Source organism: Pseudorca crassidens, chromosome 6 (assembly GCF_039906515.1).
Source record: "Pseudorca crassidens isolate mPseCra1 chromosome 6, mPseCra1.hap1, whole genome shotgun sequence".
Lineage (NCBI taxonomy): Eukaryota > Metazoa > Chordata > Mammalia > Artiodactyla > Delphinidae > Pseudorca > Pseudorca crassidens.
The window spans coordinates 42,130,260-42,157,649 of record NC_090301.1 but is presented as its reverse complement, the minus strand read 5'-3'; the positions used below and the strand labels follow the sequence as shown (position 1 = coordinate 42,157,649).

Sequence of the window (27,390 nt, the reverse complement as noted above, 5' to 3'; positions counted from 1 at the left end):
AGGTTCTTCAGAATCTTTTTTTTTTTTTTTTTTTTTTTTAGATTCCATATCTATGTGTTAGCATACGGTATTTTTTTTTCTCTTTCTGACTTAATTCACATTGTATGACAGACTCTAGGTCCATCCACCTCACTACAAATAACTCAATTCCGTTTCTTTTTATGGCTGAATAATATTCCATTGTATATATGTGCCACATCTTTAGCCATTCATCTGTCGATGGACACTTAGGTTGCTTCCATGTCCTGGTTATTGTAAATAGAGCTTCAATGAACATTGTGGTACATGACTCTTTTTGAATTATGATTTTCTCAGGGTATATGCCGAGTAGGGGGACTGCTGGGTCATATGGTAGTTCTACATTTAGTTTTTGAAGGAACCTCCATGCTGTTCTCCATAGTGGCTCTATCAATTTACATTCCCACCAACAGTGCAAGAGGGTTCCCTTTTCTCCACACCCTCTCCAGCATTTATTGTTTGTAGGTTTTTTGATGATGGCCATTCTGACTGGTGTGAGGTGATACCTCATTGTAGTTTTGATTTGCATTTCTTTAATGATTAGTTATGTTGAGCATTCTTCCATGTGTTTGTTGGCAATCTGTATATCTTCTTTGGAGAAATGTCTGTTTAGGTCTTCTGCCCAGTTTTGGATTGGGTTGTTTGTTTTTTTTGATATTGAGCTGCATGAGCTGCTTGTAAATTTTGGAGATTAAGCCTTTGTCAGTCGCTTCATTTGCAAATATTTTCTCCCATTCTGAGGGTTGTCTTTTCGTCTTGTTTATGGTTCCCTTTGCTGTGCAAAAGCTTTTAAGTTTCATTAGGTCCCATTTGTTTATTTTTGCTTTTATTTCCATTTCTCTAGGAGGAGGGTCAAAAAGGATCTTGCTGTGATTTATGTCATAGAGTGTTCTGTCTATGTTTTCCTCTAAGAGTTTTATAGTGTCTGGCCTTACGTTTAGGTCTTTAATCCATTTTGAGTTTATTTTTGTGCATGGTGTTAGGAGAGAGTGTTCTAATTTCATTCTTCTACATGTAGCTGTCCAGTTTTCCCAGCACCACTTATTGAAGAGGCTGTCTTTTCTCTACTGTATTCCCCTATCTTTTTGTCTCCACTATAGTTCCCTGCAGCAGAAGGTATTACTCTACACTTCAGTACCTCTAGAATCAGTAAGAGACTCAAAACTAAGCATTCAAAGTATGAATCCTCTCCTAGAGCTAGAAAAATAACTAAAACCACTCATAAAATGATCAGCTGAAACCAGGAATAAAAAATAATTGTGCACTATCCATGTGTCAGGAGGAAGTGTTTAGTGTGTGAATTTAAAAAGAAATCAAATTGGAAAATGATAAAAATGCTAAATTTTTGAAAACCTAAACAACTTTAAAGTTTAACTCATGTCCTATCTTGTTTTTGAGGTTCTCCCTGCTGACTACCTACCATCTTACCATCTGATCAATCATTCCTTTCTGAATGACTATACGTCACGCTTGTTGGTCTGATTGTTTCGTATATGTATGTTTTCACTCCCTTAAAGGACTATGAGTTCCTCTTCAAAGAGAAGGGATTATCTTATAAGATTCTTTCCTAACCCCATTGTGCTGTAAACATAGTAGATGCATAATAAATATTTGGTTCTTATTTGTTAACAAATGCAAAATGGGGAATTGCAACCACAATAATCAAGATTGTTTCTGCTACTATTATTTGTAGTTAAGGAAAACCCTCAAGGCAAGAGTGTATTCAAGAAGGAACAGAGCAGATAGTGTTGAGAAGGGAGTCAAAACAGAAGGATGGCATCGGGGACTAATTCTTCATTTGAAAAATAGATTGTCTCCTGTTCCCTAGGCAGTCTGCTGCTGAGCAAAGATGAGCTACAGTAACCAGACTGGTTCATTAAAATGTGGTCCCTTTCATTCACCATGACTCATCTTTATGAGAAGCCGTGATTCAGGGAACTGAATGTGCTAGTTTTTCTACTCTCATGACACCCAAAAGAATAACATAAAACTGAATTTTTAATGACTTCATATTCAGTTTACTGTCTTGTATAGCTTAACCTCTGTATGGACCCAACATCTAATAAAATTTGGTAATGCAAAGAACTGTCATAGCAGTCCCTTTGAGCAATGGGCTACTCTCACTGCTTAGTATTGAAAGTTTGTAGATCTGCCTCAAGGAAATACTCCAGATAATTAAAAAGTCTTTCCCCATCCTTCAACCTCTCTCACCTCACTGCCCTGCTCCACTAAACTTCACTACCACGTTAATATTATTGCCTGTTTTATTCACTTCTATATCCCCAAAACAAGTGCCTGATACATAAAATGTTGAATTAATGAATGAAAGTCATTTGCCATAGCAGTGTTTTTGAGACCTAGAAGTCGAAACCAAGGACTTGAACTCCAGTTTTGTCTGAGACCAGGGTTGATGACAAAAAGTAATAGGGCCAGTGAGAAGTACTGGGTCACCATTTCCTTTAGCAATGCCTTAGACAGACTTTATGATTGCCAGAGGCTTAGTGTTCTGAGGACGTTTTCCACTGTGACATTACTGCCTGAGAAAGGGGCACCCTGTTGGAACTGCCTTCTAAAATTTTGAGAGCCTTAGACCCCTGAGGAGGAAGCAAATATGTGTGTATATGTGGGAAGGAGGTCAAGGTGAGTGGAATTGAGAAAATACCCCGTAGATTTTGCAAGGAGCCTAGTTTCAAAGTCACTATTGAGCCTGAAATATGAGTCTCTGACTGAGTCATCTTAATGGTGTATATCACCATTTGGTTTGGCTCAAATGCCGTGCAATTTGTTGAATACGTTCATGCGATATCTATATCATAATTCCTAGTGATGGAGATTTAAGATACCATATTTTATCAGGATTGTTGAAAAGTCCATTAAACTCTATTAGAAAACCTTCTGACACAACTCTGGACTAAGAAGCTGCTTGGGAAAACAAAAAACGAAATTAAAAATATTCATTAAGGGCTTCCCTGGTGGTGCAGTGGTTGAGAGTACGCCTGCCGATGCAGGGGACGCGGGTTCGTGCCCCCGTCCGGGAAGATCTCACATGCTGCGGAGCGGCTAGGCCCGTGAGCCATGGCTGCTGAGCCTGCGCGTCTGGAGCCTGTGCTCCGCAACGGGAGATCTACTTACAGAACCACAAAACAACACCAACAGCAAACAACAAAATATCGGGTTGGCCAAGAAGTTCATTCGAGTTTTTCCATAAGATCTTACAGAAAAACCCGAACAAACCTTTTGGCCAACCCAATAATTGAAAAGTAAGCCAAAGATCTGATTACTAAAACTCATGGGCAGAGACAGACCCAAGTTTCTGTAGAGCCTGAGCTTATACAATTTTGTGGCACTTCTGTGGAAAAAACTAAAACAATGTCGCAAATGCTCAACTATGTATAGAGGCCTGGAAGGGGCCTGTGCAAAGTGAGGGGCCCTGAAGTTGAAGTTACATGCATTCCACAATATAATAGCCTCCACACAAGGCCATGGTCAGTCTGCCCATGCAGGACTGCCAATGCTTATAGAACAGCTTCTCCGGGTAGGTCCAAGTCAGGAAGAATAAGATACATGGAAAAAGAAATGTGAAAGGAACAGGGAAAGAGGCCACTGCTGCAGCACTGATGCCATAATAATTAAGCACTGAAGTGGGACCAATAAGCAGCAGCAATGCTGACAGCAGAAGAAAGTCTATTTTGAAGAGAGAGGAGAAAAGAGCTTTGCCTTGTGGGAACCAAAAAGCTATTTAAGCTTGAGAATCCAGTCCAGGGTCATCACTCTGTCATGCTAAAGCCTTATCAACCATAGGACAGTTATTTTCTTGCTAGAAAATTGCTAGACGATTGTGGAGCTCACCCTCAGGAAGCAGAGTAAATGCCCAGGAACATTTCACCATCTTCCAGTTTCCTTTTCCCATCCCCCTCACATTCCTCCCGGCTCCTCCCTCCCACTCTGCCACTTCCACACCAGTGTTTCCACAACAGATTCAACCTGTGAAATCGCACATTCATTTGGATGAAAATTGTATGACAGAAGTGGCTACATAAGTAAAGTCCATCCAAATGCAGCATTGTGTACTTTCAAATTCAAAGACTTTCAAATTTGTGATGCATAATGTAAGCAATTAGTCAACTGGCTTGAGTCAGGAATGGTTTGAAAGTCAAACATTCGGACCAGTTTGGAGACAACTGTGCCCCTTTCTTCTGATGAGCAAAACAGCTTTTTGGAGCCATCCTCTTCCAAACACACCAAGTGGAGAAATGCCTAGATCATGAGTTTGTTGTGGGTAGAGACCTGTCTTGTTCCTCTTTGATATTTAATCTCCTGTCTCTTGCTCAGTGCCTGGCTTTAAATAGGTGCTCAATAAAGTGTAAAGAACAAGCATTTCCTGTGAACACGTTAAACACGGGGGAAATGTAGAAGTACATTCAGTGCAATGAGGGGCTTGATGTTCACATATTAGAGATTCCAGAATTACAGAGTGTTTTGAAGGGTGCTGACAACTCAAAGGACAGTCCAAACAACCTTACAGAAGAAAAAGGAGTGCGAGAAGGGTGCTTCAGGCCCTGCTTCCTTATTGAGTTGGGTGAAAGTTAGCTAATCATCATCCTGGTGCCCATCAGACGATGTTTAACACCAGTTTAGTGAGAAAGGCAAATGGCCCCCAAGCAAACTTGCTTAAGAGATATTTAGGAGAAAAACAAGTTTAAGAGTGCCAGCAGTACCCATTCAACCCCATCTCCACTGCCACTCACACCTGCACCTGCCACGTTTATATTGACCTATAGTCATAAACGAACAAACAAAAATCCTTAAAATCAGGGGCTGTGTCTGTTATTTATGGAGGGAAGTAATACATACTAAGATGTATGTATTACTTTCTTGATAATACATACCAAGAAAGAAATCTTTCAACATGTTATAAAGCCTCCGTATTTCAGCTTTCTGAAAAATTCAACCACAGCATGCAGATTCATTAACCAAAGCCACCTAAACTCTCACTGTAATTGAGATTTACAACTTTAGCAAATTTTCACTTTTCAATTGGAGGAAATAACTTTTATTCCAACCCAAAATCTTTGTTGCTTTTAGAGTTAAAATAGCTCCACCCTAACGACACAAACCTACAAAGTAACTTATCTACAACCCACAAAATAGGCATGATATGAGCTCCCCCTACTGGTACAACACTGTTCCCACTTCATGAATCCAGTAAGGAATCCCTTCTGTGAGTTGTAGAGCAAAACAGAGTTGCAGTTTAGGGTTGAAGAGGAGGAAAAGCTAAACACGTTTTTTTTTTAAAAAAAAACAACTCCAAGCAAAACAAAACAGGAAAACAACTCTACTCACTCTCAAATAATCTCTCTGAAAGAAATATGCAAGCGACATGCTTAAAAATGTTTGACAGTACCTTTTAAGCTCCCATCCAAGTGGACAGGTGACTGAACTAGATGGCTGTCACTGTCAGTATGCTCTGGTGTCCTCACTTGTATTCAGATGTAGTAACAAGCAGAACTTAACTGTAGTGATGCTGTATACAAATAGTAGAATTTTTCCCTCTAACAGCATATGTGAAGGGCTTTGGAGAAATAAAATGGAGTAGCACCATGGAGGTTGAACAAAGTCTATCTGAGGGCCTTGGGTTTTCTGCATTTGAAAATGACTTCACTATATTGCTAACGTGAAATGGGAAACTAAAGGTGGAATCATAAGTTTTATATTTCAAGCCACTCAAATTTGTTGTCTGCAGAGGAGAAAATCCAATGCAATAATCGATGGCAACTATAGGTAAAGTGCTATTGTGGGGACATTCACACTGACAAAGCAGCAGAATTGCTATAAAGGTGCTGCGAGTGATAAGCTGTTACAGAAAAAATATAATGAAAGAAGTGGGACTCCCACTCTTTGAGTCAGCAGAAGGGAGCTGTTTCATGATATTTGCTATATTTGTAAGGCTGCAATTTTATTATACCTGATTCTGTTATCACAATCTGTTACATATCCTACATAGAATATAAATATGTAAAGCCATTTAAAAGCCAAATTATAGAGCTGTCTATTTTTATATTTTACTTTTTACTGCCATACCAGTGATGATGCTTAAGTGGTATAAACTTAAAATGGTAAATGAAAAACAAAAACATCAATAGAGGCAGGCTTTATTGAAAAGCCACTGGTTGAAAATCCCAAAAGTACATCAATCTGCTTCCCTCTTGAAGTCTGAGAAAATTGCCTTAGATGAATACAGTAGGCTTAATGCATGGGCTTTGGATTTTTTAAATGATGCTTTTTATGAAACATTTTTGTGTCTTAAAAGTAAACCTATATATTCATTCATGCTGAATGTGTACAGAGAATTTCAAGAGCACAAAATGAGGTATAGTATTGTTATCTTTTTTCCTTCTCCTTTCCAGATCCTTCTTTGTATTGGCATATAACATTTTTGTTCACACCAGTGCCAATATGGAAAGAAATGAAAGGTAATTTGAGTAGACTTGGGACACCAGAATATCTGTCACCGTCTCACCATCTTTCTTGCCACCACCCTAGTTAGATCAGGGCCATCTTTACCTATTCTAGGAAAATAATCCTTTTTGCTGATTTCTTTGCTTCCCCTCTTTTTTCATCCATAATTCATTTTCCGCACAGCAGCCAGAGCAGTCTTTTAAAAATATAAGCCAGATTATATTACTCTCCTTCAAACGCTTCCCATGACACTATAAATAAAACCCAAATTCTTTATCACTTCTCCACTCTCTTCTTCTACCATCTTCCTGCTCAATCACTGTGCTCAAACTACACTTACCGTCTTTCTGTTTCCAGGTTTAACTAAGGTCTCCCTCAGGGCACTGGCATTTGCTTTTCTCTTTGCTCTGAGTACCCTGCCTCGGGTTCTTGGTGCACATTTCTTATAATTCAGGGGTTCATTGCAAATCTCACTCTTCCCATAAAACCCAGTCACTCAGAATTACGTCATCCTGTTTTCCTTTATTAAAAGAAATTATTACTCTCTGAAATGTTCTTGTTTATTTATAAGAAACAGCTTATGCCTGTTTCTTTCCTTTAGAAATAAGCTTCACAAACAGGGACTTTTTTTCTGGATCTCAAGCATCTAAAACACGACTGTCACAAAGTATAATATTGTGTCATGGTGTCAAATAAAGAGAGTATTTAGTGTAACACAGAGGCAAGTACTGTATTATCAATAAATGCTAGTGGAATAAATGCTCTCAATTAAAAAACAAAACTGTGTATGTGTGTGCGTGTGCGTGTGCAAAGGACTACTAAGCCAAAGTCACATCACACAAAACAAAAAGTGTAGATGTTTCTCTGATTAGTGCAAAATTCCCACTAAACAGCAGCAGCCTCCTTTTGATCAAATTAATAAATGTTTAATATATTTTAATATGAAAGGTTATATATTTTCATTTTAAATCTCTGACTTTTGAATATATGGCAGACTACACAGGAAACAGTGGAGAAAAGAGTAACCATGGAGTTTCAGGGGCCTGGGTTTCAAGCCTGGCTGTGCCACTAACTACATGGTTGTGGGTAAGTAAATTAACCTTTGTGTCTTTATTTTCTTCATTGGAAAATGGAGATGATATGTCTTTCTTGAAGAGTTATAACAAGTATTTATTATGCGGCTATAAAATACCTGACACAGAGTAGATGATCATTATAAGTATCTTAATAAAAGACCGTATAAATCAGTCTTTAGAGTGTTATACTGGGCTTATCAATTATTGGAACAGATAAGCTATATGAACTTTAGTGATTCATGTGATTATATGTATATGTAAATTAGCACTGATGTGTCTCTATCAGTGTTTCTATAATTGCCCAGTTTGAAAGCAGCACAGCTAAAAGCAATACACTATTTGAAGTACTTTTCCAGCTATTCCTTTTCATTCTCAGTAACCTCAGGGAGTAGTATCCAGCGAAAGCATTTTTCTTTTGCTTGGCCTTGTCCCAGAGGTACAAAAATTAGAAATTTTGTCAGAAGGAATGCTCCCTCAGCATTATCAGTAAATACAGTGTGCTAGAAATGTCAGAAATAGTACTTTTTAATTCTTAGATATTTAGAGCTGAAAACTACTTAGAAGAAGTTAGAAAAAAAATCTCTGAATTTAGAAAAATTTAAGTCTTTGTTGAAACAAATACATTATTCAGTGTAACGGAGCCCATTTCATGAATCCACTCAGCCAATCCTTTGTAGTTCATTAAAATGGGCTTTGCCCTCTATGACCAAATTTGCAGGTGCAGGAAGAGGCACCTGTACTAGTTTGTGATGCGGTGGCAAGTATAGGTTGTGCTCGACCATATCAAGCCTTGAACTGTTGGCTAAAAAAAGAAAATGGTTGAATGGAACTAAGCGGCTCTAGATCTGAATTCTTCTCCCTTCCCAAACATTGAAAAGGTTTATATTCCATTCTAGGCATTTTTATCTCCTTGTCCTCTCCCCTCAGGTATGGTTATTCCTACAGAGAGAAGGATCAGAGGAGAGTTCTATGAATGCTTATATTGTCATAGAATGGCAGCCCCCAAACTCTCTACTAATATATATATTTTTAATGTATGCATACTGCCCAACATATATTCAAGACTCATCCAGAATTACATAATAGCAAATAAGAAAAGAACTTGGAATATAGATCTTTTAAAGATTTTCCTTACCTTCCTGTAGAAATTCCTAAAAGATGTGCATTAAGACAGGTAAATATTTGTGAAAGAGACTCAGAAAAGAAAATGATTTTGAAGTGATGAAATACTTTCTATATGGAAATTCTTTTAAGTTTCCAGCTTAAGGCTTAAGTAGTCTAAGGTTCAGAAGGAGACTCAAGCAATTACAATCAGTAGATCGTTCCTGAAGGTTTCCATATGCCCTGCAAGACAGGGCAATAAAGAGAATACTGCTAATGAGATTGCAGGGGCAAAGAGACAAATGGATGGGGTTGAAGCAGAGTTTCCCAAAGTGTGTAACACAGATTACTAATTCCTTTGATTTTTAATATAGCTGTTTAAGGAAAAATGTTTCATGGTCAGGTGTTCTTTTAAAATATTGTTCAAACAAAATTTAGCAAGCTTCTTTACTGTAAGATTTCTTAGCCTTGCCTATGTGATTAAGGTGACCAATCATCCTTCTTTTTGCAAGACTGTGGAATTTCCTGGGATGAAAGATTTTCCATGTGAAATCTGGAAAAGTCTTGGGCAAATTGGAGCAAGTTAGTCGCCCTATCTGTGATTCTTCAGAATGGGTCAAAATATGCTCCGTTTCTCCATCTCACTTAACTGGATACCCTCTGGTATAATAGCATCCTGAGGCATTCAAGTTCTACCGAACACATTTCAAAAGTAAGGGAAAGTTGTCAGATCTCCTACTTAGCAGTATGAAGCATTGATTTCAGCCTTTGTCTTGTCTGGCAAGAGCAAAATCTATTTTTCCTAATGAAATATCCTCTGGCAGCCTTAAATGGTACATAGGTGAGAAAAATCTGTGCGGAGTAAAGTTAGGAAGAAACTCTATGCCTGGAACAACTTTTTCTTGATTTTCTTCTCAAACATGTATGTGTTGGGGTATAGAAACTATTGAGGGAGAAATACACTAAATGAGTAAATATTTGCTGTGTTAATATGGAAAGAAATGTTGAGTTGGAACATATAAAAAAACATTAGCACAGCCTACCCAAGTCTGAAGCTATTTAATATTCCACATTTTTGTTCCTTACACGGACACTAAAAAAATCTCTTTCCACAAAATGTTGAAAATCACCGCTTTCTCTCTTTTTCTGACATTTTACATTGAAACGTCCTTTTCTCTCTTACCAGATTGCTCTCTTATCTTGTTTCTCCAAACTCTCCTTTTTATCACCTATAAATATCTTCTTTTATATCTGAGCACAACATTACCATATTGTTCCAGTTTCATTCATGGGGGAAATAGATGGGATAAAAAAGAGCATGGGGATGTGGGGAAGAGCTGTGACTCAGAGTTAGTGGAAGAAATAGAATCACTCTGTGGATTTCTTGAGGAATGACATTTCATGGTATTTCTGATGGTTACTATAAGTGAGTCGAGGGCCGGGAGATGGGAGAGTGGCCTCCTTGTTCACACATGCATCAATTAATTGCTATTGTAGGAGCTGACATTGTTCTGCCAGTTCATTCAACCATGTATTAATTTCACAAATATTTATCAAGCACCTACTACATGCCAGGCACAGTTCTATGAAATTCTGCTGGTTGCATCTTTACTTTCAGTCTGATGACAGCGCAGTGACTTACTTTAAAATCATTTCCTCTAGAATCTCCATGGCATCATATAGAGACTCCCCTTTTCCCCCTCCACATACTGTTGCATATTTCATAAGCTGAAAGCTGAAGCTCACAGGGTTCTACTTTCGTATTTCGTTAAATTAAGAAATTTTCTACTTCTAAAGAACTAATACCCAGTGTTTTATTTTCCAAGTAATATTATTCTATGGTTAAAGTACATAAGTACATTTTATGCGGGGTAATCATTATAATTCCTTGAAAACTCAGAAAAGACAGGCTTTTTTTTTTTTTTTTTTTTTTTTTGGTTCAATGTCAAATTAAATGAAGGTACCAAATGGACTTCCAGACAATTCTATTTTCTGGCCAAAGTCATTGGTATTTTAATAAGTAATTTGGATGTGGGATAAAGCATTCACATAGGGTAAAATTACCTCAATTACCTACAAACTAACTAGAATCTTAAAATAACTTTCTTTTTTCTCTGCACACTACTTTTAGGAGAATGAGGTAAATCACAAACACAAATGAACAAATTGATATTACTAGTATCAGATGCCATGTACTGATAGAAAATCCAAAGGAAATGCAAAGCCTTTTAGCTTAAACTTGCAGCCTATATTTTTGCTAGGCTCCTCTTGGATTCCCTTGATTTTCTTTAGATCCTGATAAGCGGGTGCTTATTTCTGAAGTTGTTTTAGGCTTGTGAATATCATCTTCTTGCCTTATTATTGGTGGAATGGATCATTCTCTTACTTTTTGTTTTGTTTTTTCTAGTCCTTTTCTATTAAGTTAAAATAATTCTACAGTTATTTTAGCACACGAAACTCTTCACGTTTAACTTTTACTTCAGAATTTCAAATAATTTAAACTGTAGTACAGAAATGTGAAGAGAAACATTTCAAAATTTAAGTACACTTTGTTTTGGTTGGTTTTAGTTCAGCAGAGCAAATATTTAATGAGATCCTACTAAGTACGTGGCCTTGTGGTCTGCATTTAGGAGTATTAATAATTGGCCCTAGGCACATATACAAGCAGGCTATTTCAATGAATCAGATTGGTGATACAAAGTAGAATTGTATTTAGTCCAATAAGCAGATTGAAGGAAATCTTGCTGGATTATATTATCCCTGATTTAGTCTTGGAAGATGAATAATATTTAGGCAAAAGCATGGGATGGGTTTCAGGAAGAGGGAAGAGCATTAGCAAAGCAAAGAGGCATGAAATCTATTGACGTTGTATCCCAATGAACTACTCTCAGTGAAAAGGTATACTGGAGTTGTCAACTCTGAGATGAAGAAGATTAATGATGAGGATGGAGAGGCAGGTACTGGATCAGTTCTGGAGGTCTTTGTACCTCCTACTGTGAAGACTGACTTTTATTCTAAGGATGATGGACACCCATTGTTGGGTTGTAAGCAGGGGAATGATATGCTCAGATAAGTATTTTCTATAAATCATTCTGACTGTGCAAGTAAGAAAACTTTTAGGACACAAAACTGGAAGAAGGGAGATGTGTTAGGAAGCTTTTTTTAATGTTACAGATAAGAGATGACTAGAGACGGAAATAGGGGATTGGTGAAGGGTCTGGACATAGCGATCTGAGAACTATTCACAATAGAAAATTCGCACAGTTCGCTGATTTATAGGGTTGGACTGGCTTTATAACTCTGCCACATTCTATTTCAAAGCAGAGTTTGGTGTGAGGAAGCTCTCTCTCCATGAAAGGTCAAGGGTGTTTCCTGAATCCATGCCTGAACGTGGTTGGGCAGCATGGACCTCAAAAGCAGTGAGAACATGAGCTTCCAGAATATAACCGTTTAATATCATCCCACTATTTAAGAGACAGTATAATAACTCTACTACTAATTCCTTTTTTTCTCTAAACTGTGAGCTATTTCTCTTTAATTATATTTAAAAATAACACTTACTTTCAAAGATAAGCACATTCAAGCTACTATTATTGTTGTCTTTTGAGTAACTGAATAAAATCTTCAACATTGTAAACTCTCCAACCCTTAAGGATTAGATCTCAAACTGCATCAGAAAGCTTGAAGTTTTCAGGAAAGATGATACTATACGGCTCAATGTGTCTCTTCACCAAGTTTCCACTACTACCACTTAAATCAATGTGTCAGAAATTCTGCTTGCCAAAGGTCATGGTTTTCTGTTAGTGCTACAGTCTCTGGAGAGGATGGTCAGTGTGTCCAAAATGACTCTCACCCTAATTCAATGCTTCCAAGATGATGCAAAATTTCTCAATTTAACCAGGATCAAATATGTGCAGAGTACCTGAGTTTTGTGTAGAGGCCATACTAGAAATGGTTTCCCTCTTTAACTGATCCCACTAATACTGATTTTTCTGTTTGTGGCCTTTACCATCAGAACGTGATGTCAGAATAGCCATCCAATCAGCCAAACTATGGAATTAAGGGGTTAGAAAAGCAGCTGGAAAATGCAAGAAAATGGGGGAGAAGGTTAAGTTTGTAAGAAATATATTTATTTATTTTTTTATATTAAATAAATATTTAATTAGGAATAGATCCAGTTTTAATGATCCATCTCTAAACAAGTTCTTGGAAGCATCGGTCCAGCTTTATTTAAAATCCAATTAGTTCTCCTTTTATTCTTCTCAGAGAGAGATCAGAAAAGAATGCAAAACTAAAATACCTTCAGAACCAGTTTACTAACTGAAAGTCACTGGAATAATTCTTCTGGTTTGACTCATTGAGCCAGAATGCCGACATTATTTAAAGGTATAGTTTTCCATTTATTCCTGGATTTTTTTTTAAATCCCAAAGCTATAACAAGTATGTAATTTACCAGAGAAAATGAAATTGCTCTTTGTTAAGTACACATTGAAAATCATATGCTACAGTATGTGTTGTACATCCAGTACAGTAAAACAAAAAGCTATGTTTTCAAATCCAAATTTGAAACAAAAGTCAAATGCAATTTGGCATGCACTGCAGCATGCAGAGACATTCCTATGTATTAAATACTGTCCGGTAGTACCTGAAATGTTCTGCTTGCTTACAAATACCAAAACAAGAGAAGGACATCTTAAATAAAACCCTAAATACAAAAATACCTTAAGAGAAAAAAATGTATTCGACTACTGCACAACCTAAGCTATCTATTTGTAAAGGACCATAGACAGTGGTCAGATGGGTAGCAGACTGGTACATCGGAGATAGACAAGGGATACTCTGGACAATACACCACAGACTCCTGAACAGCAATGAAAACCAGACAAAAAAAAGTTATCTTTTTTCTTTTAATTAATTGAAGGAAGTCTTCCCCACTTCCTTCAACACAGTGCGCTCTCAACCCAGATCTTATAAAATCACCAGTCAGATCACAACATTCTCTATGCTCCAGACATTCAATGGCTCCCAGCTCACTCACAGGAAGAGCCCAACCCCATAGGAGTGTCTGCAGGGCCACCCCCATGTCTCTTCCTCATCTCCAAGCACCCTCTCACTCACTTCAGTCCAACTAACATCCGTGATCTTCTTGGAACACCCCAGTTATGCACCTGTTTCAGAGCTTTTGCATGGCAGTTCTCCTGGAAGACCCTTCCCTCGCTTATTTGCAAGCCTTGTTCCTTCATTTCCTCCTCATCTTTGTCCAGGCCTTCCTGATCATCCCCAATATATTAGCAAACCCTCCATCTTCCCACTTTTCCCCACTTACATGGCACTCAGCATCTAACAATCTATATTTTTTCTTGTTTACTATTTGGCTCTTTTCACAAGAAATAAACTCTACAAGGGCAGGAATTTTGTCTGTTTTGTTCCTTGTTTTAAATTTTACAGATTGTAGAGGATGCCATGGTGCAATGTGCACATTTCCCCCTTCTCAGCTTCTGGGAATATTGTACACAGACAGCTCACAGCAGAGTCCCTCTCCAGGTCTAGTCTGTAGCTGAAGAGAGCCACCTGGCCAGACGTAACGCTCTCTTTTTGAGGTCACCCACATCAGTGGTGATCAATGGTGGGGTGGGAAGGCCCAGCCCCATCATCCTGATTAAACATACTTTACAGGGGCCATCCCATATCAAGGGCTCCTTATGGGCCCTCCTGTGGCTTTTTAAAACTGCACCAGTCCTACTCTATCTGCCCAATCCTACATTCTTCCCTCCCACAGATGCTGATCCTAAGAGCACTACTCGGTGAACTTCGAATGTACAAATCTCAACCTCAGAGTTTACTTCCTGGGAAACACTGCAAGGATCACAGATGAAGAAACCAAAACAGATTGTGTAAGTAACATCCATGGTTACATAGCTAGTAAGTGGTGGAGCTGGGACGAAACGCAGAGTCTACTTCCAAAGCCTGTGTTTTTAACTACCAGTTCCTGCTGCTACTCACACAATCATATTTCTCCAAGAAGTTAAAGTATATGAAATACCCGGGCTTCCCTGGTGGCACAGTGGTTAAGAATCCAGCTGCCAATGCAGGGGGCACGGGTTCGAGCCCTGGTCCGGGAAGATCCCACGTGCCGTGGAGCAACTAAGCCCGTGCGCCACAACTACTGAGCCTGTGCTCTAGAGCCTGCGAGCCACAACTACTGAGCCTATGTGCCACAACTACTGAAGCCTGCACGCCTAGAGCCTGTGCTCTGCAACAAGAGAAGCCACTGCAATGAGAAGCCCACGTACCGCAATGAAGAGTAGTAGTCCCCAGTCACCGCAACTAGAGAAAGCCTGCGTGCAGCAACAAAGACCCAATGCAGCCAAAAATAAAATAAATTAAATAAATAAATTTAAAAAAAGAAAAAGTTATCAACACAAGAAGAAAAACAATGTAACTATGTGAAGTAATGTATGCTAACTAAGCTTTAAAAAAAATTAAGTATATGAAATAACTTACAGTGAATACTTATCAAAGAAAAGAAATGGGATTAGGGAAGGGAGATGAAGGGGAAAATTAATAGAAGAGAATTGATGACAAACTATTATAGACTGATGAGTATGATTAACTTAGATAACAGACCACCACAAAAACGCACAGGGGTTTGAGTAGTACACTGAATAGAATAGATGGTTTCAGAAATAAAAATGAGAGTGGGAAGGGGGTAAGAAGATGGCATACTGAATCTCATATGATTGTTGATAGGATTTATGATGTATATAAACCACAGACTATGGGATCTGTCTGATATAGACATTGCAAACAGCTACTGCAAGAGGTAGGGTAATCTTGTAGACTATAGTCTCCTTCCTTCTTAAAATTCAAGGACTGGCTTAGTTAACATATGTACTGTTGTTGGCATTGTGGGTAAAATGCTATTTTTTTTCTGATTATCATCCACACATCCAAAGATTGCTGTTGTGATTAAATAAGTTAATGTTATGATAGTGCTTTTTATAAACCATAGAGCATTTTACAAACAATTATACCTGAGTTAGGCATCCTTATGGATTTATCTAATTCATGCTCTGACATCAAGCAGAACGATAATAAAATCTTTCCATCTATTTTAAAAGAATCTTTCTAAAAAGTTCAAATTCCCTTAGAAGAGCTCTGCAATGCTTAGCATCCTGATGAAAAGTCTTCCTTGTAAGTATACTGAATCCCTCAAATTGTGAATCCCTCCCATTTCTTCTTTTTTAGATTTCTATGGAAGCAATATGCCTGCCATTGTAGTTTGAAGAATTATTTACTGTTTTGAATTTTAAAACGTTATCCCTTATTTCTTATTTATCTTATAGAACTGCAGTTCCTTTCATATCAACACTATGATTTCAGTCCCCTTCAAGGTGCAGAGCTAGCTATCTCCTCTAAATACTGTGGTTGGATTTGTAGAGTTCTTATTATCTCAGTATCAGTACTTTAGACCATGAACTTAAAAATCACTAATTTAAAGATCCAAATTTCTAATTAAACTCTTCAGAGAAATTATATTCTTAGAGTAAATGGGAAAAAAGAGCAAAGGTAACAAATTCTTTTAATTTCATTTTTTAGATTCCAAAGTTCTTTGTTTATTATGTTTTAGTTTATTATAACCATCTTTACTATAAGCAGATATTACTCTCCTTTACCAATAAAGTAAATGAATCTCTAAGGAGCTTGAGAGTAAAATCAAATAGGCATCCTTCAAGCCAATTAAAAATCTAGAATACAAATTACCTGATTCTTAACCCAAAGCCATGTCTACCACACTGCACACAATGATTACATTTATTTTCCTAGATATGATCTTTAAAAACCCAAATGGGTGATTCAGAAAAAAATGTTTGTGGTATCCATTTCACATTCCCAAGCAATCTTCCCTGGAAATTCAATCAATTATTACCATTCTACTGGGAAAAAAATGTTACTTTTAAGATGGTAGTTATGTGTGAAGACAAAGTACAGCCATGTTGGTAACAAAGGCTTCTTCTCCTCCCTTTTCAGTTTCCATCATTCTCACTTTGTTTCCCTCCTTCTTTTATATTTTTCCAATTTCATGTTCTATTATCTTCATTCATCCTACCTTTATATTTTTCCAATTTCATTTTCCATTATCTTCATTCATCCTACCTCTATTTCATTACTACATCACAATATTGTTTCTCTTGAGGTATAGAGAAAGCAAAATGGATTCTACTCCATGAAAACCTGAGATAAATTTCAATTGTGGTTCAGGTATCTATAAACTCATCTCCAGGCAGAAGAGTAGCCTAAGGTGTAGGACAGCAAACGCAAGGATAGTTTCTGCTTCCTCCCCGTATGTATTGCCCTGAAAAAAATCTCAAACCTTTCATACGTGGTAGAATTTTTTAGTTGAATCAGTATTTCAGATGAAGTTGCTTACAACTGACGCCTGTCAGACTTTGGCTGTAATGTGTATCCAATGGAGAAAATACATGGTGAGGCACATTGTGCTTGCCAGAACTTGACCATGACAGTAAGGTGGAGAAGGTACGGATCGAGGTCAGGAAAGGGAATGGGTATAGCAACACGGAAGAAAACATTACTTAGCCTGATATAAGAATATTTTATGGAATGAATATTCAATTCCTTGTTATTTATAGTATACTTAACAATTTATTTCTACAGGGGATTATTTCTCTTTTGATAATTAGAATCATAATTTTCCCATTGTGTGATAAGAAAAGAATTTACATGTAAATCTCCTTGAATGTAAAGAACTGTGTCATATTCAGCTTTACAGCTCCAGAAACCTTACCATGGTCCTCAGGTTATAGGAGGCTTGTTCAATTTGACTTAATTTCTGAATAGCATCAAATCCACATTAGAAACAATGCACATTAGAAAATTAGAAAGAATTTTAAAAAAATAATTTAAGTTCTCAAACTTGTTACAATACTGTTTTCTAGTTTTTAGCAATCTACCTATCAGAAACAGCCTAGGGTTGACAGTTTGTTGCAATGTAAGTATTTCTTGTTCTATCCAAAGTATATATGAAATAAATGTCTTAATTATGTACATCCAAGTAATATTATACAAAGATAATTTGCACAGGACAATTTTGCATTAAATAGAAACATACTATAACCGATTCTGTGCGTTAAAGTCATCGTAATAACAATTATCTGGATTATTAAAATAAAAATCAGACTTTATACAAATAATGAATGTAAATTTAATTTGATTTGTTGCTGTACATATCTGACATTAATCTCTTAGTTAAGAGATTAATTATTAAAGAATTCTCTTAAAACTATATAATTGTATAAGTTGTATAAGTAGGCCCAGTGCTTCATTTTACCTCATGAATTAAAAATATACCCACTGTATCTATGCTGTATCTCTTAGAGACATTTTATTTATACAGACATTATCATACAACTTCCCATAAGATGTTACTAAAATTTAATTGTGAATTCTTCCAGACTTCTAGCAGGATAATATATTTATAATTATTTTAATAGTTAAAATATAGTTGTTATTTTACTGGACTTATTTTTTGTTTTTAGGGGACTATCAAAAGTCTAGTTATTCCAGAAATAATTGTTAAGAGTAACGGAAAATATTAATGGTCTTATCTTTATAATATGACTGAAAGACTATGAAAGAAAAGCAGGTGTTAAAAACTATCCCTTGATCACCCACACACCCTTAGATTTTGAAAGGAGGCTCCTTTAATACTTCTTTCTTACTGCAGTGTTTGTTGCTTAAGGAAGTCTGTGGGTGGAGAAGATGTTTAACACACACCTGTTTTCTTATTTACAGCATTCAATCTCCACACATATAAGTCCTTGAAACACCAACCCCTTTCTTTCTACTACTTTCTGAAATTCTTTGGAATTTGGTCCACATATGACCACATATTACCTTCCTATCGGACGCATATATAATTAGTTATAATTTATCCTGAATTGATTTTTCGAGTATGAGGCTATCCAAAAGATTTTTTGATGTAGATGCCTTTCCAACTAAACATTTTTGTTTAAAAACAAAGAATTCCATAAATAGCTGGTCTTATGTTCAAAACTAATAATGCAAAAGTATTCTTTGTATTAATGAGTTTTCTTAAACTAAAAGAAGAGGATACAGTCACTGAAATGGGAAAAGCCAACCTTTAAGATTTGTATGCAGTATTTGTTTCTTATTACTCTACAAATTACCTTGATGAATGAATGCACATTTTGCAGACCATGTTGAAGATACGGTAAACATGTTTTACTAAGTAAAGTAATAAGCCCTTTGAATTGTTTCATCTGAATAAACAAATCGATGGTTAAAGATTTTTAAACCCTCTATAAAATGTATACAAACAAGTTAACGTAAATTTTATGAAACATTTAGATCCCTTTTATATTGTAGTAAAAATGTTCCCTCAAGTGCAGTAAATGACAGATATGCCCTTGTGCAAATAAGCTAAATTTAAATTATTTTTAAAATAATCAGGTCTAATCTTCAATGCTAATGTAATGTTTATTCATTTAAGAATATAGGACAATCTAAAAAGTAAAAATTGATGTGTTTTTAAAGTGATTTTGGATTTGGAGGTTTAATGATATCATTTATGTTAGTCATACATATAAGTGTTTTCCAAATAAAATTGTTCACTTCATTATTCAGATCAGTGCACTCCATTTGGGAATTATATTAACTTTTGTTAAAAGAAATTAGAAAAATAACGATTAACCATTCAAAGTGCTTGCAAAGATGCCCCAATTATTAACCAAATACACGTTATTGAGAATATATCCTACAGAGACCAGTTAGAACGATCACTAGCTAGAATTGTTGGATTAACCAAACAATCACAGGTAATTCAATCACTTCTGGTTAATTCAAAGGAAACTGATTCTGGCTCCTCTGATATTTTGGTAATAGGAACTCGGTCGGAATACAGAGCAAGTCCATCCTCTGTATAGCAGAGGTAGCAAGTCAAACGTACTTGATGTACAATCCAAAGGATATGTGAAATGGAATTGTGCAGGTCACTCTATGTTTTTGGGTTCTAGTTATTAAGGTTTTTGTCATTTTTTATTAGAGTAAAAAAATTACAGAAAATTAAAACCATTAGTATTTCAGAGCAAAGTAACACATAGACTAGAAAAAATTAATTCAGTAAAAACAAAACAAAAACACTGTTGTATCTCTGACTAAAAATGAAAAAGGATTATGCAGTTAGGAGTAAATACTCGTTTACCACAACTTCCAGAACAACAACTCTTTAAAAAGAATACAACTCAGAATTAAATTGGTTATATGCTTTTTTTCTTCTCAGAGCAAGGGTTATATGCTTTTGTTTCTTCTCAAAGCAATTATCTCTTAAGAAGTTGCTTTGTTTTTTTTGTTTTTCTCCAAGTTACTATAAAAAGCTATAATTGAAAGGAAGAGTAAAAATAAAAAAGGAGAAAGAAAAATGAAAGTAGTTTCTAACTAATATATGAAATTTAAGTTATAAATGTCATATTCATGAAATTAAAATGATTTCCTAAAAAATCTCCTTATTCAGATCACAAGATAAAATAATGAACCTAAGATTTCAATATAAAATGCAACAAGGAAGAGTGAGGTTGACTTCACTGTCAATTGCCTGTGCTAATTACAGTGAACAAAAAACTGGAAACTAGGGTCTGAAAATCCACTACACCTTATTATTAAGAAAATTAAGAAATGATGTATGATATGAGGAGAAGACTCAGAAAAACGTATACCATGATGCTTTAACAAAAGGAGCAATGAAGACACTCTGTTTTGTTTTTAAAGATGCTAAAAAATTAACGAGATACTGTGTGAACAGTGGAACAGTTGAAACAACACAGTACCTGCCAAATTAAGTAGTCTACACATAAAACTAAACAGCTGGGAAATATATAGAATTTTGCATAGAACTGCTTCCCTCTAAAATCAACATTTAAAAAAATTGATTAATTTCTTAATATTCCAATAGTGAAATATCTACTCAAGGAACTATCTTTTTTCCTTTCTTTTTCTCTTTAAAATTTAATTTTCCTAGAGCTCTTCTTTTCAAAACTTCTAGGGAAGTTTTTTTAGGAATACTATATTAATCAGCTAGTGAAAAAAAATTTATTAGAAATAGTAAAAGACTGTCTTAACATTAAATGACAGCCTAATGTCATATGCCTAATAACATGGAAATAAATTCATACTCTCATGGTACTGAATCTTGACTCCTATTCAGTTTTAATCTTTATGAAAAAAAATTGTGCTCCAATATGCTGCTCTAATTTTATTCTCTGGGTGTTGCTTATTTGAACTAGTTAAGCCTTTCATTCATTATATAGGGTGACTTAATAAATTTTTAAAGTGTTGCCCAAACCAGATAAGGTGAGCAGTGGAGATCTGACTTTCCTGACTCCAAGGTCTTCTTTTCCTCATCTTTTATCAAATTCTTCATTTAAAAACTAGAATTTACTTGAAACATACATTTAATCATTTTATACAAGGCCTTGAGAGAATGTTTATGTTTTACTCATTCTATTTTCATGATTATTGTTGAAATTATATTTAGTTGTTTCTATTTTTTCTTGTTGTGTATAAAGGTAGAATCTTGTTTGGATTTCATTTGGAAAAGCAGTTTGGGAAATTTACAATGAAGGTTCAATCCATAAATAAAATCTTATTTGACAGTAAGCATGTCAGATCAAATTTTGAAAGTTTCTGCCTGCCTCTTATCTTACATACTTCTTTAAATGCACAACTAAATCATTAAAACATATGTCTTGTTTTAATAAAAATAACTATAGATTAATTTAATCAAAGAAGTAAAGACACTATCTTATTTTCACTGGCTTAAAGTTTATCTTTTTTACTTTTATGAACTAAAGCTCCTTCAGTTTCAAACTATTAATTTGATAATTATGTTCTTATATACATGATAGTTATGTATGTGTTAATATCAGCACCTTGTAATTATATATTTTAAAAACCCAATATTTAAATTATTTTCTCTTGAGTCTTCTGTCCTGCCAAATATGCTTGGAGGCTTCTGTTAGGAAGTTTGACATGCAAATTTATCTCAAAGTTAACTCAAACACAAACACATAAATGAATGTGATATATTCATAAATATATCAAATAATTTACATGGTATATACATTTACTTAGTATGGAGAATGATTTTTTTTGTCTTCCCTTTCCTAGAATGCAAAATGTGAATTCATCTCAGATATTTGTAATGGCAAACACGTAAGTAAATATCCATGAATAATATTCACATGTAAGTCTTCAAATATATAAAAAGGCAAATCCTACCTCCATCTCCAGATCCTGATCCTGCATCTGGGGGGAAAAAAGGAAATAATTTGTTTTTGCTCGAAAAACATCTTCAAAAAATGTGTATGACTTTATTAAAAAAAATTCATGTTTATTTTCTCCATTAATATGGTACTATAAATTTAAAAATTACTAATATTTAATTTGAAAAACATATTCACATCAATCTAATTTCTATACTATAACTTATAAAATAAATTCCTTATTATTTTCATTCTTAAACTTCATGAACAAAGTATTATCTAGCTTTGGAATAATTCCTAAACTTGACTATGTTAAAACTTCTCATTTTTATTTTAATCAAGATGAATTTGGTGCCTTTAACACAAAAAATTAAAAATGAGATACTTATAGCAATCAGTGAGACTTAGAAATTAAACAGTCTAAGACTTGTGGCAAATAAACACATAATTAAGGCTTATATTCTTGTACATTGCATTACAAAGGGAAAAACAGTTTTAAATGAATATCTTTTTATATAGAGATAATATGTTTTCCAAATCCCACAATTGTGGATGAGTCTATATGTACCCAAAAGCATCTTTCAGTTTTGAACTCAGTGGAAGAGTGAGCTTAACTTTTGCCTTTGTGATTAAAAGTGGCTATATCCTAGGTGATGCCGGCAGAAAAGACAATAACCTCCCTCTGCCTTTCTCTTTGTCCATGTCTCTCCCCTCCCTCCCACACAATTACAACTCCTGAAAATTGTCAATTTCTGAGAACTCATTTCCCAGAAACACTCAGTTTCCTAGTTTAGAGTCAAGACCATGGAGTTTCCATTTGCTTCCACCTGTTAAGTGGAGACATCATCTTCCTTTTGTCTCCCCACTTCCTTCCATTCTAAATACATTTGGCTACGTATTTTTAATGTTAATACTGGGAAATAAGACTAATACTAGTATTCTTTGTCTGATATGTCCTCAGTTTACGTTGAAATCTCAACCAGCGTTCAAGACCTATATCAAATGTCATTTCTACGAATTAGTGTTTGCTGTTGTAGACCAATTAAAATAAACTACTACTTCTACTTGTTTGCCTCCATGACACTTTGTTGAGAGGCACTCACAGAAAGAGGCATGATGTATGAAAATCTACAGAAGGCTGACACAGGGAAGAATGGATGCCTCCCCAGTAGTTTTCTTTGTCATTATGTTAGACATTAGCACTGTCATGAAGGAGCAGTAGTTTGAATTGTCAGCCTTGGTGGAGACCCAGACTAACTTAATTCACAAGGTTTAACCCTTTATTAAATCAGAACATCAAGTCATTAACTGCTTACATGACTAAGAAGCAAGTCACTGGGCCAGGCTATCCTTTCCTTAAAGGCAAGCTAATTGGTAAAACAATTTATAATAAAAACCCTTCTTAGTAAATGTAGACTCAAATAAGGATTCTAATAATATGATTTGATTGTTTTAAGGTAACAGATAAAGAAAGGCTGATACATTCATCTTTATAATAGGAAAATAGTCCTGTCAACTGAACTGAGTCCTATGTCACAGCACAATCACTTTGGACAGGACAGTGCTTGAATGGTCAATATTTGTCAAGTCTCCTTTTTGTATCTTTTTACAGCTAGAATTTTAACTGACTTTATTTGAATTAATTTGAAAGCTTAATTCAGTATTACTTATCAGATCATCAGAGGCTAATAACAGGTTGTACTATTACAGCATTAATACATTCTACCTGTGTTTTAGTTGAATGTGTATAGTTTCTTATTCCTTTCCCACTAAGAGTAAATGTCTTTAAATCAAGAACCATGTCTTGTTTAGCTCTCTATACTTCCACACACATAAGAGAAAATGCATAAAAGCTTATGTATTCCAAGCTCCAAACATACTCATTGGATAACATAAGGAACATTATTCAACCTTCTTAAGCTTATTGGTCCTCTAGTCAATGGGTATAGTAATGTCTATCTCATTGGACTATTTTGAGGATAACTGCACAACAGCACATTTTAAATGCTTATCACTATGTCTAGAACATAATAGTTAAAATTTTGAGTGAACATCTTGCCTATTCATCTATACGTTTTCTGCTAAGTACATATGGCTGGAGAAAATCAAGAAAAATGGCAGTAGTATTTTGGCTTGTATTCCCCATGTATGTTTCTAAAAATTCAAGGACCATGATCCTTAAGACAATTTGTGTTTGATTTGACCCAAATTAAGTAGCTAGTGAAGAAAGGAGGAATAGGCTGAAAAAAAATGGTCACTTAAGTCCATGGCATCATTATAAAATAGTGATGGGGGGCTTCCCTGGTGGCGCAGTGGTTGAGAGTCCGCCTGCCGATGCAGGGGACACGGGTTCATACCCCGGTCTGGGAAGATCCCACATGCCGTGGAGCGGCTGGGCCCGTGAGCCATGGTCGCTGAGCCTGCGCATCCGGAGCCTGTGCTACCTTATTAGTGAGACAGAAACACCTAAGAAAAGAAGTCATGCTGTTGCACCTGAATCTGGGCTCCTAGTCAATACATTTCTTATAAGGCAAAAAAGTGAAATTGACAGTGAGGCTATTGAGCAGACTGCCCAATAGGAAGCCATTTTCCAGACAAAAAATGATTTGTAAGTTCAATGAAATGTAATAAATATAAAGTTTTATCTTCTACTGCCTTTTATTCCTAGACATCACAACTTGTCACCTCCATTCAGTGTCAAATAGCATTAAAAAAAAAAAAAAAAAGGAGGGCTTCCCTGGTGGCTCAGTGGTTGAGAGTCCGCCTGCCGGTGCAGGGGACACGGGTTCGTGCCCTGGTCCGGGAAGATCCCACATGCCGCGGAGTGGCTGGGCCCGTGAGCCATGGCCGCTGAGCCTGCGTGGCTGGAGCCTGTGCTCCTCAACGGGAGAGGCCACAACAGTGAGAGGCCCGCGTACCGCAAAAAAAAAAAAAAAAAAAAGGAAAATCTATGAAGAAAAGAATAAGAATCTCTTTTAGAACAAAAGTCAGAACTCCAATTTATTTACAGTCAGACCTGGTTAATCAAAATTACTTTGGTCCCGCCATCATTATTCAGATCAAAACTTTTAGATTTACAAGTCAATGGAAGATGCATTCAGCAAGACCAACTTACTAATTAAATCCTGCAGAAATCTAAGTCTGTGAACAAGCTAGGGATGGATTACTCAGTTGTGATTAAATTTTCTACTTAGTCAAATGTTTATTTTCATAGTACAACCAACACATTAGGGATTAGAATGGAAAGACTGAATGAATCAGAAGAATGTGACTGCATGTGCTGACAAGAACTTGGAGGTTGGAAAGTAAGAAAGCGAGATTTTGCTACCATTGTTAGCCAACCTATAACTTCATGACTGCTTATTGTGACTACTGCCCACTGATCCTCATTGGCTATTGTCAGAGACACACAGATATCCTATGTGATCTTGAATAAGCAAATCCATTCCTCAGTACTCTCTAGTATTTGCCTACATCACTCCTGGTCTAATAACCCTCACATGTTGCTCTTACTTCCATGCATTACTTCTCACTCATAGATTGAATGGCAATGATCTGTTAGCTCTAGCAAATAAGCAAGGGATGCACCAGTCCAACTTGCCTCCCAATCACCTTTGCAGGAAGGACATCCACATTGTGAGGCAAAGAATCAAATAGGAGAAAAGACTACTTAAAAACCAAAACCAAAACGAAAAAGCCTACATCATTGTTCATGAGGAATGATACCTTTCTCTTCTGCTAATTCTTAGAAACTTCGGTAGTCACCAGTACAACCTGGAACATTGTCAACTGCTAACAATCAATAGGCCTAAGATAATCTTTTAAAGCAGAAGTCTCCAACCTTTTCGGCACCAGGAACTGGTTTTGTGGAAGACAATTTTTCCACGGATGGGGGTGGGGGGGATGTTCAGGCGGTAATGCGAGCGATGGGGAGCAACGGGGAGCAGCAGATGAAGCTTCGCTGGCTCCCCCTGGTCTGTGGCCCAGGGGCTGGGGACCCCTGTTTTAAAGAATATGAGACTTTCCCTTGCTCATTTACCACTCTGCCCCAGCCATCATACACATAATTTTAAATATAATTCCCTAGAATAGAAATACCTGTTATCTGAGAGAGACTTTCAATAAAATAGATCTTTCTTGATATTATTCTATATTTCCATTTTTGAAGAAAGTCCTTATATCATTATTATTTTTCTTGAATATGCTTATACCATCTAATTCCTCAGAAATTATGACTTTCCAGGAAGATGTTTATTTGCCATTAAGAACAACTATCAAGGGACACTAAAGTTTCTTTAATATATGTGATTTTAGTGTTTCAAGCCTAACCTGAAAACTCAGCTTCATTTTACAGCATGGCTTTAAAAAGTTGAGCTGTATTCCTCTTTTTTTTTTCCTTCCTGTAATGCTATTCAGCTCTAATAACCATTGTACTCAAAAGGAAAACCTGAAAAACCAAAGAGCCTATGAAGTCACTCTTCTTCCTTACTTTCTTTAGAGCATTCTTGGTACAATATAACTAAAAAGCTTTGTGGGAGCCCAGGCTGACTGTGTCAGAAAGGACAGATGTCATTAGAAGTCATGTCTATCACCAATACATTCTTCAATATAATCAGCTCACTGTTAAGAGGAGTATTTTGTAGGGCTGCTAAGGTTAGACACATCTTAGCTTCCAAACCCAAATCTGCAAACTGCCTTCCACCAGACGATCCTATTGTTACAAACAAACAATCAATCAAACAAACAAACAAACTTTATTCATGCATAGATAAGTTTCTTATGTTTGGAAGCTGAGCAGTCAATCTAGATTTCTAATTATGTTATTCAGCTGTCTGTACTTCATTAAATAACATACATATTAAAATCTACCAATGTTCTTATGGTACATTTATCTTTCTTCCAGAAGTGACTTGAAATGTAAAAAGACATAGAATAAGAATAATGCATACTTTGTATGAAAGAATAAGAGGCTTGTCTAGCTAATAATATATAGTCTGGATTATTTATTTGGATAACGATAAACAGGCCATAACGTGAAAAGCAAGACATGGTTTTTGGATTCAGAACCCATTCCGAAGGTTTTCGGGAGTCTTCAGGATCACATACATACCTGTGGCACATGATCCTTCAGACACCACCAGTATCTCACTCTGCTGTTTGCACGCAGCCTGCCGCAGGTAACACTCATTCTGGTAGCTCTCCCCATTGGAGCCACACACAGGCACATAGTCACTGTTGCACTGGGGAGCACACAGATGTAAGCCTATGGTTAGTACTGGAGTCTGCATGCCTCTTACATCTTGAACAGAAATCATCATTTACAAAAGAAAGCACTTGTCTTCATTTTCAGTGATCCCCCTTGTATCCAGCAAGTCTTTGACCTTGTAAGGACAACATTCAAAGATACACAAAAGCAATGTCAAGTCATCTGATTCAGA

The 27,390-nt window shown here is 36.1% G+C and overlaps 1 protein-coding gene across 1 annotated transcript in view; it reads right to left on the bottom strand.

The window, feature by feature from the left end:
* Nucleotides 1–27,390, bottom strand: part of TMEFF2 (transmembrane protein with EGF like and two follistatin like domains 2) — a 248,264-nt gene that overhangs the window by 210,870 nt on the left and 10,004 nt on the right. Inside the window, exons 3-4 of the mRNA XM_067741157.1 lie at nt 27,063–27,192; nt 21,969–21,995 (exon numbers count right to left, since the gene is read on the bottom strand). Of these exons, the coding sequence (XP_067597258.1) occupies nt 21,969–21,995; nt 27,063–27,192 (157 nt within the window). The remainder of the gene's footprint in view (nt 1–21,968; nt 21,996–27,062; nt 27,193–27,390) is intronic.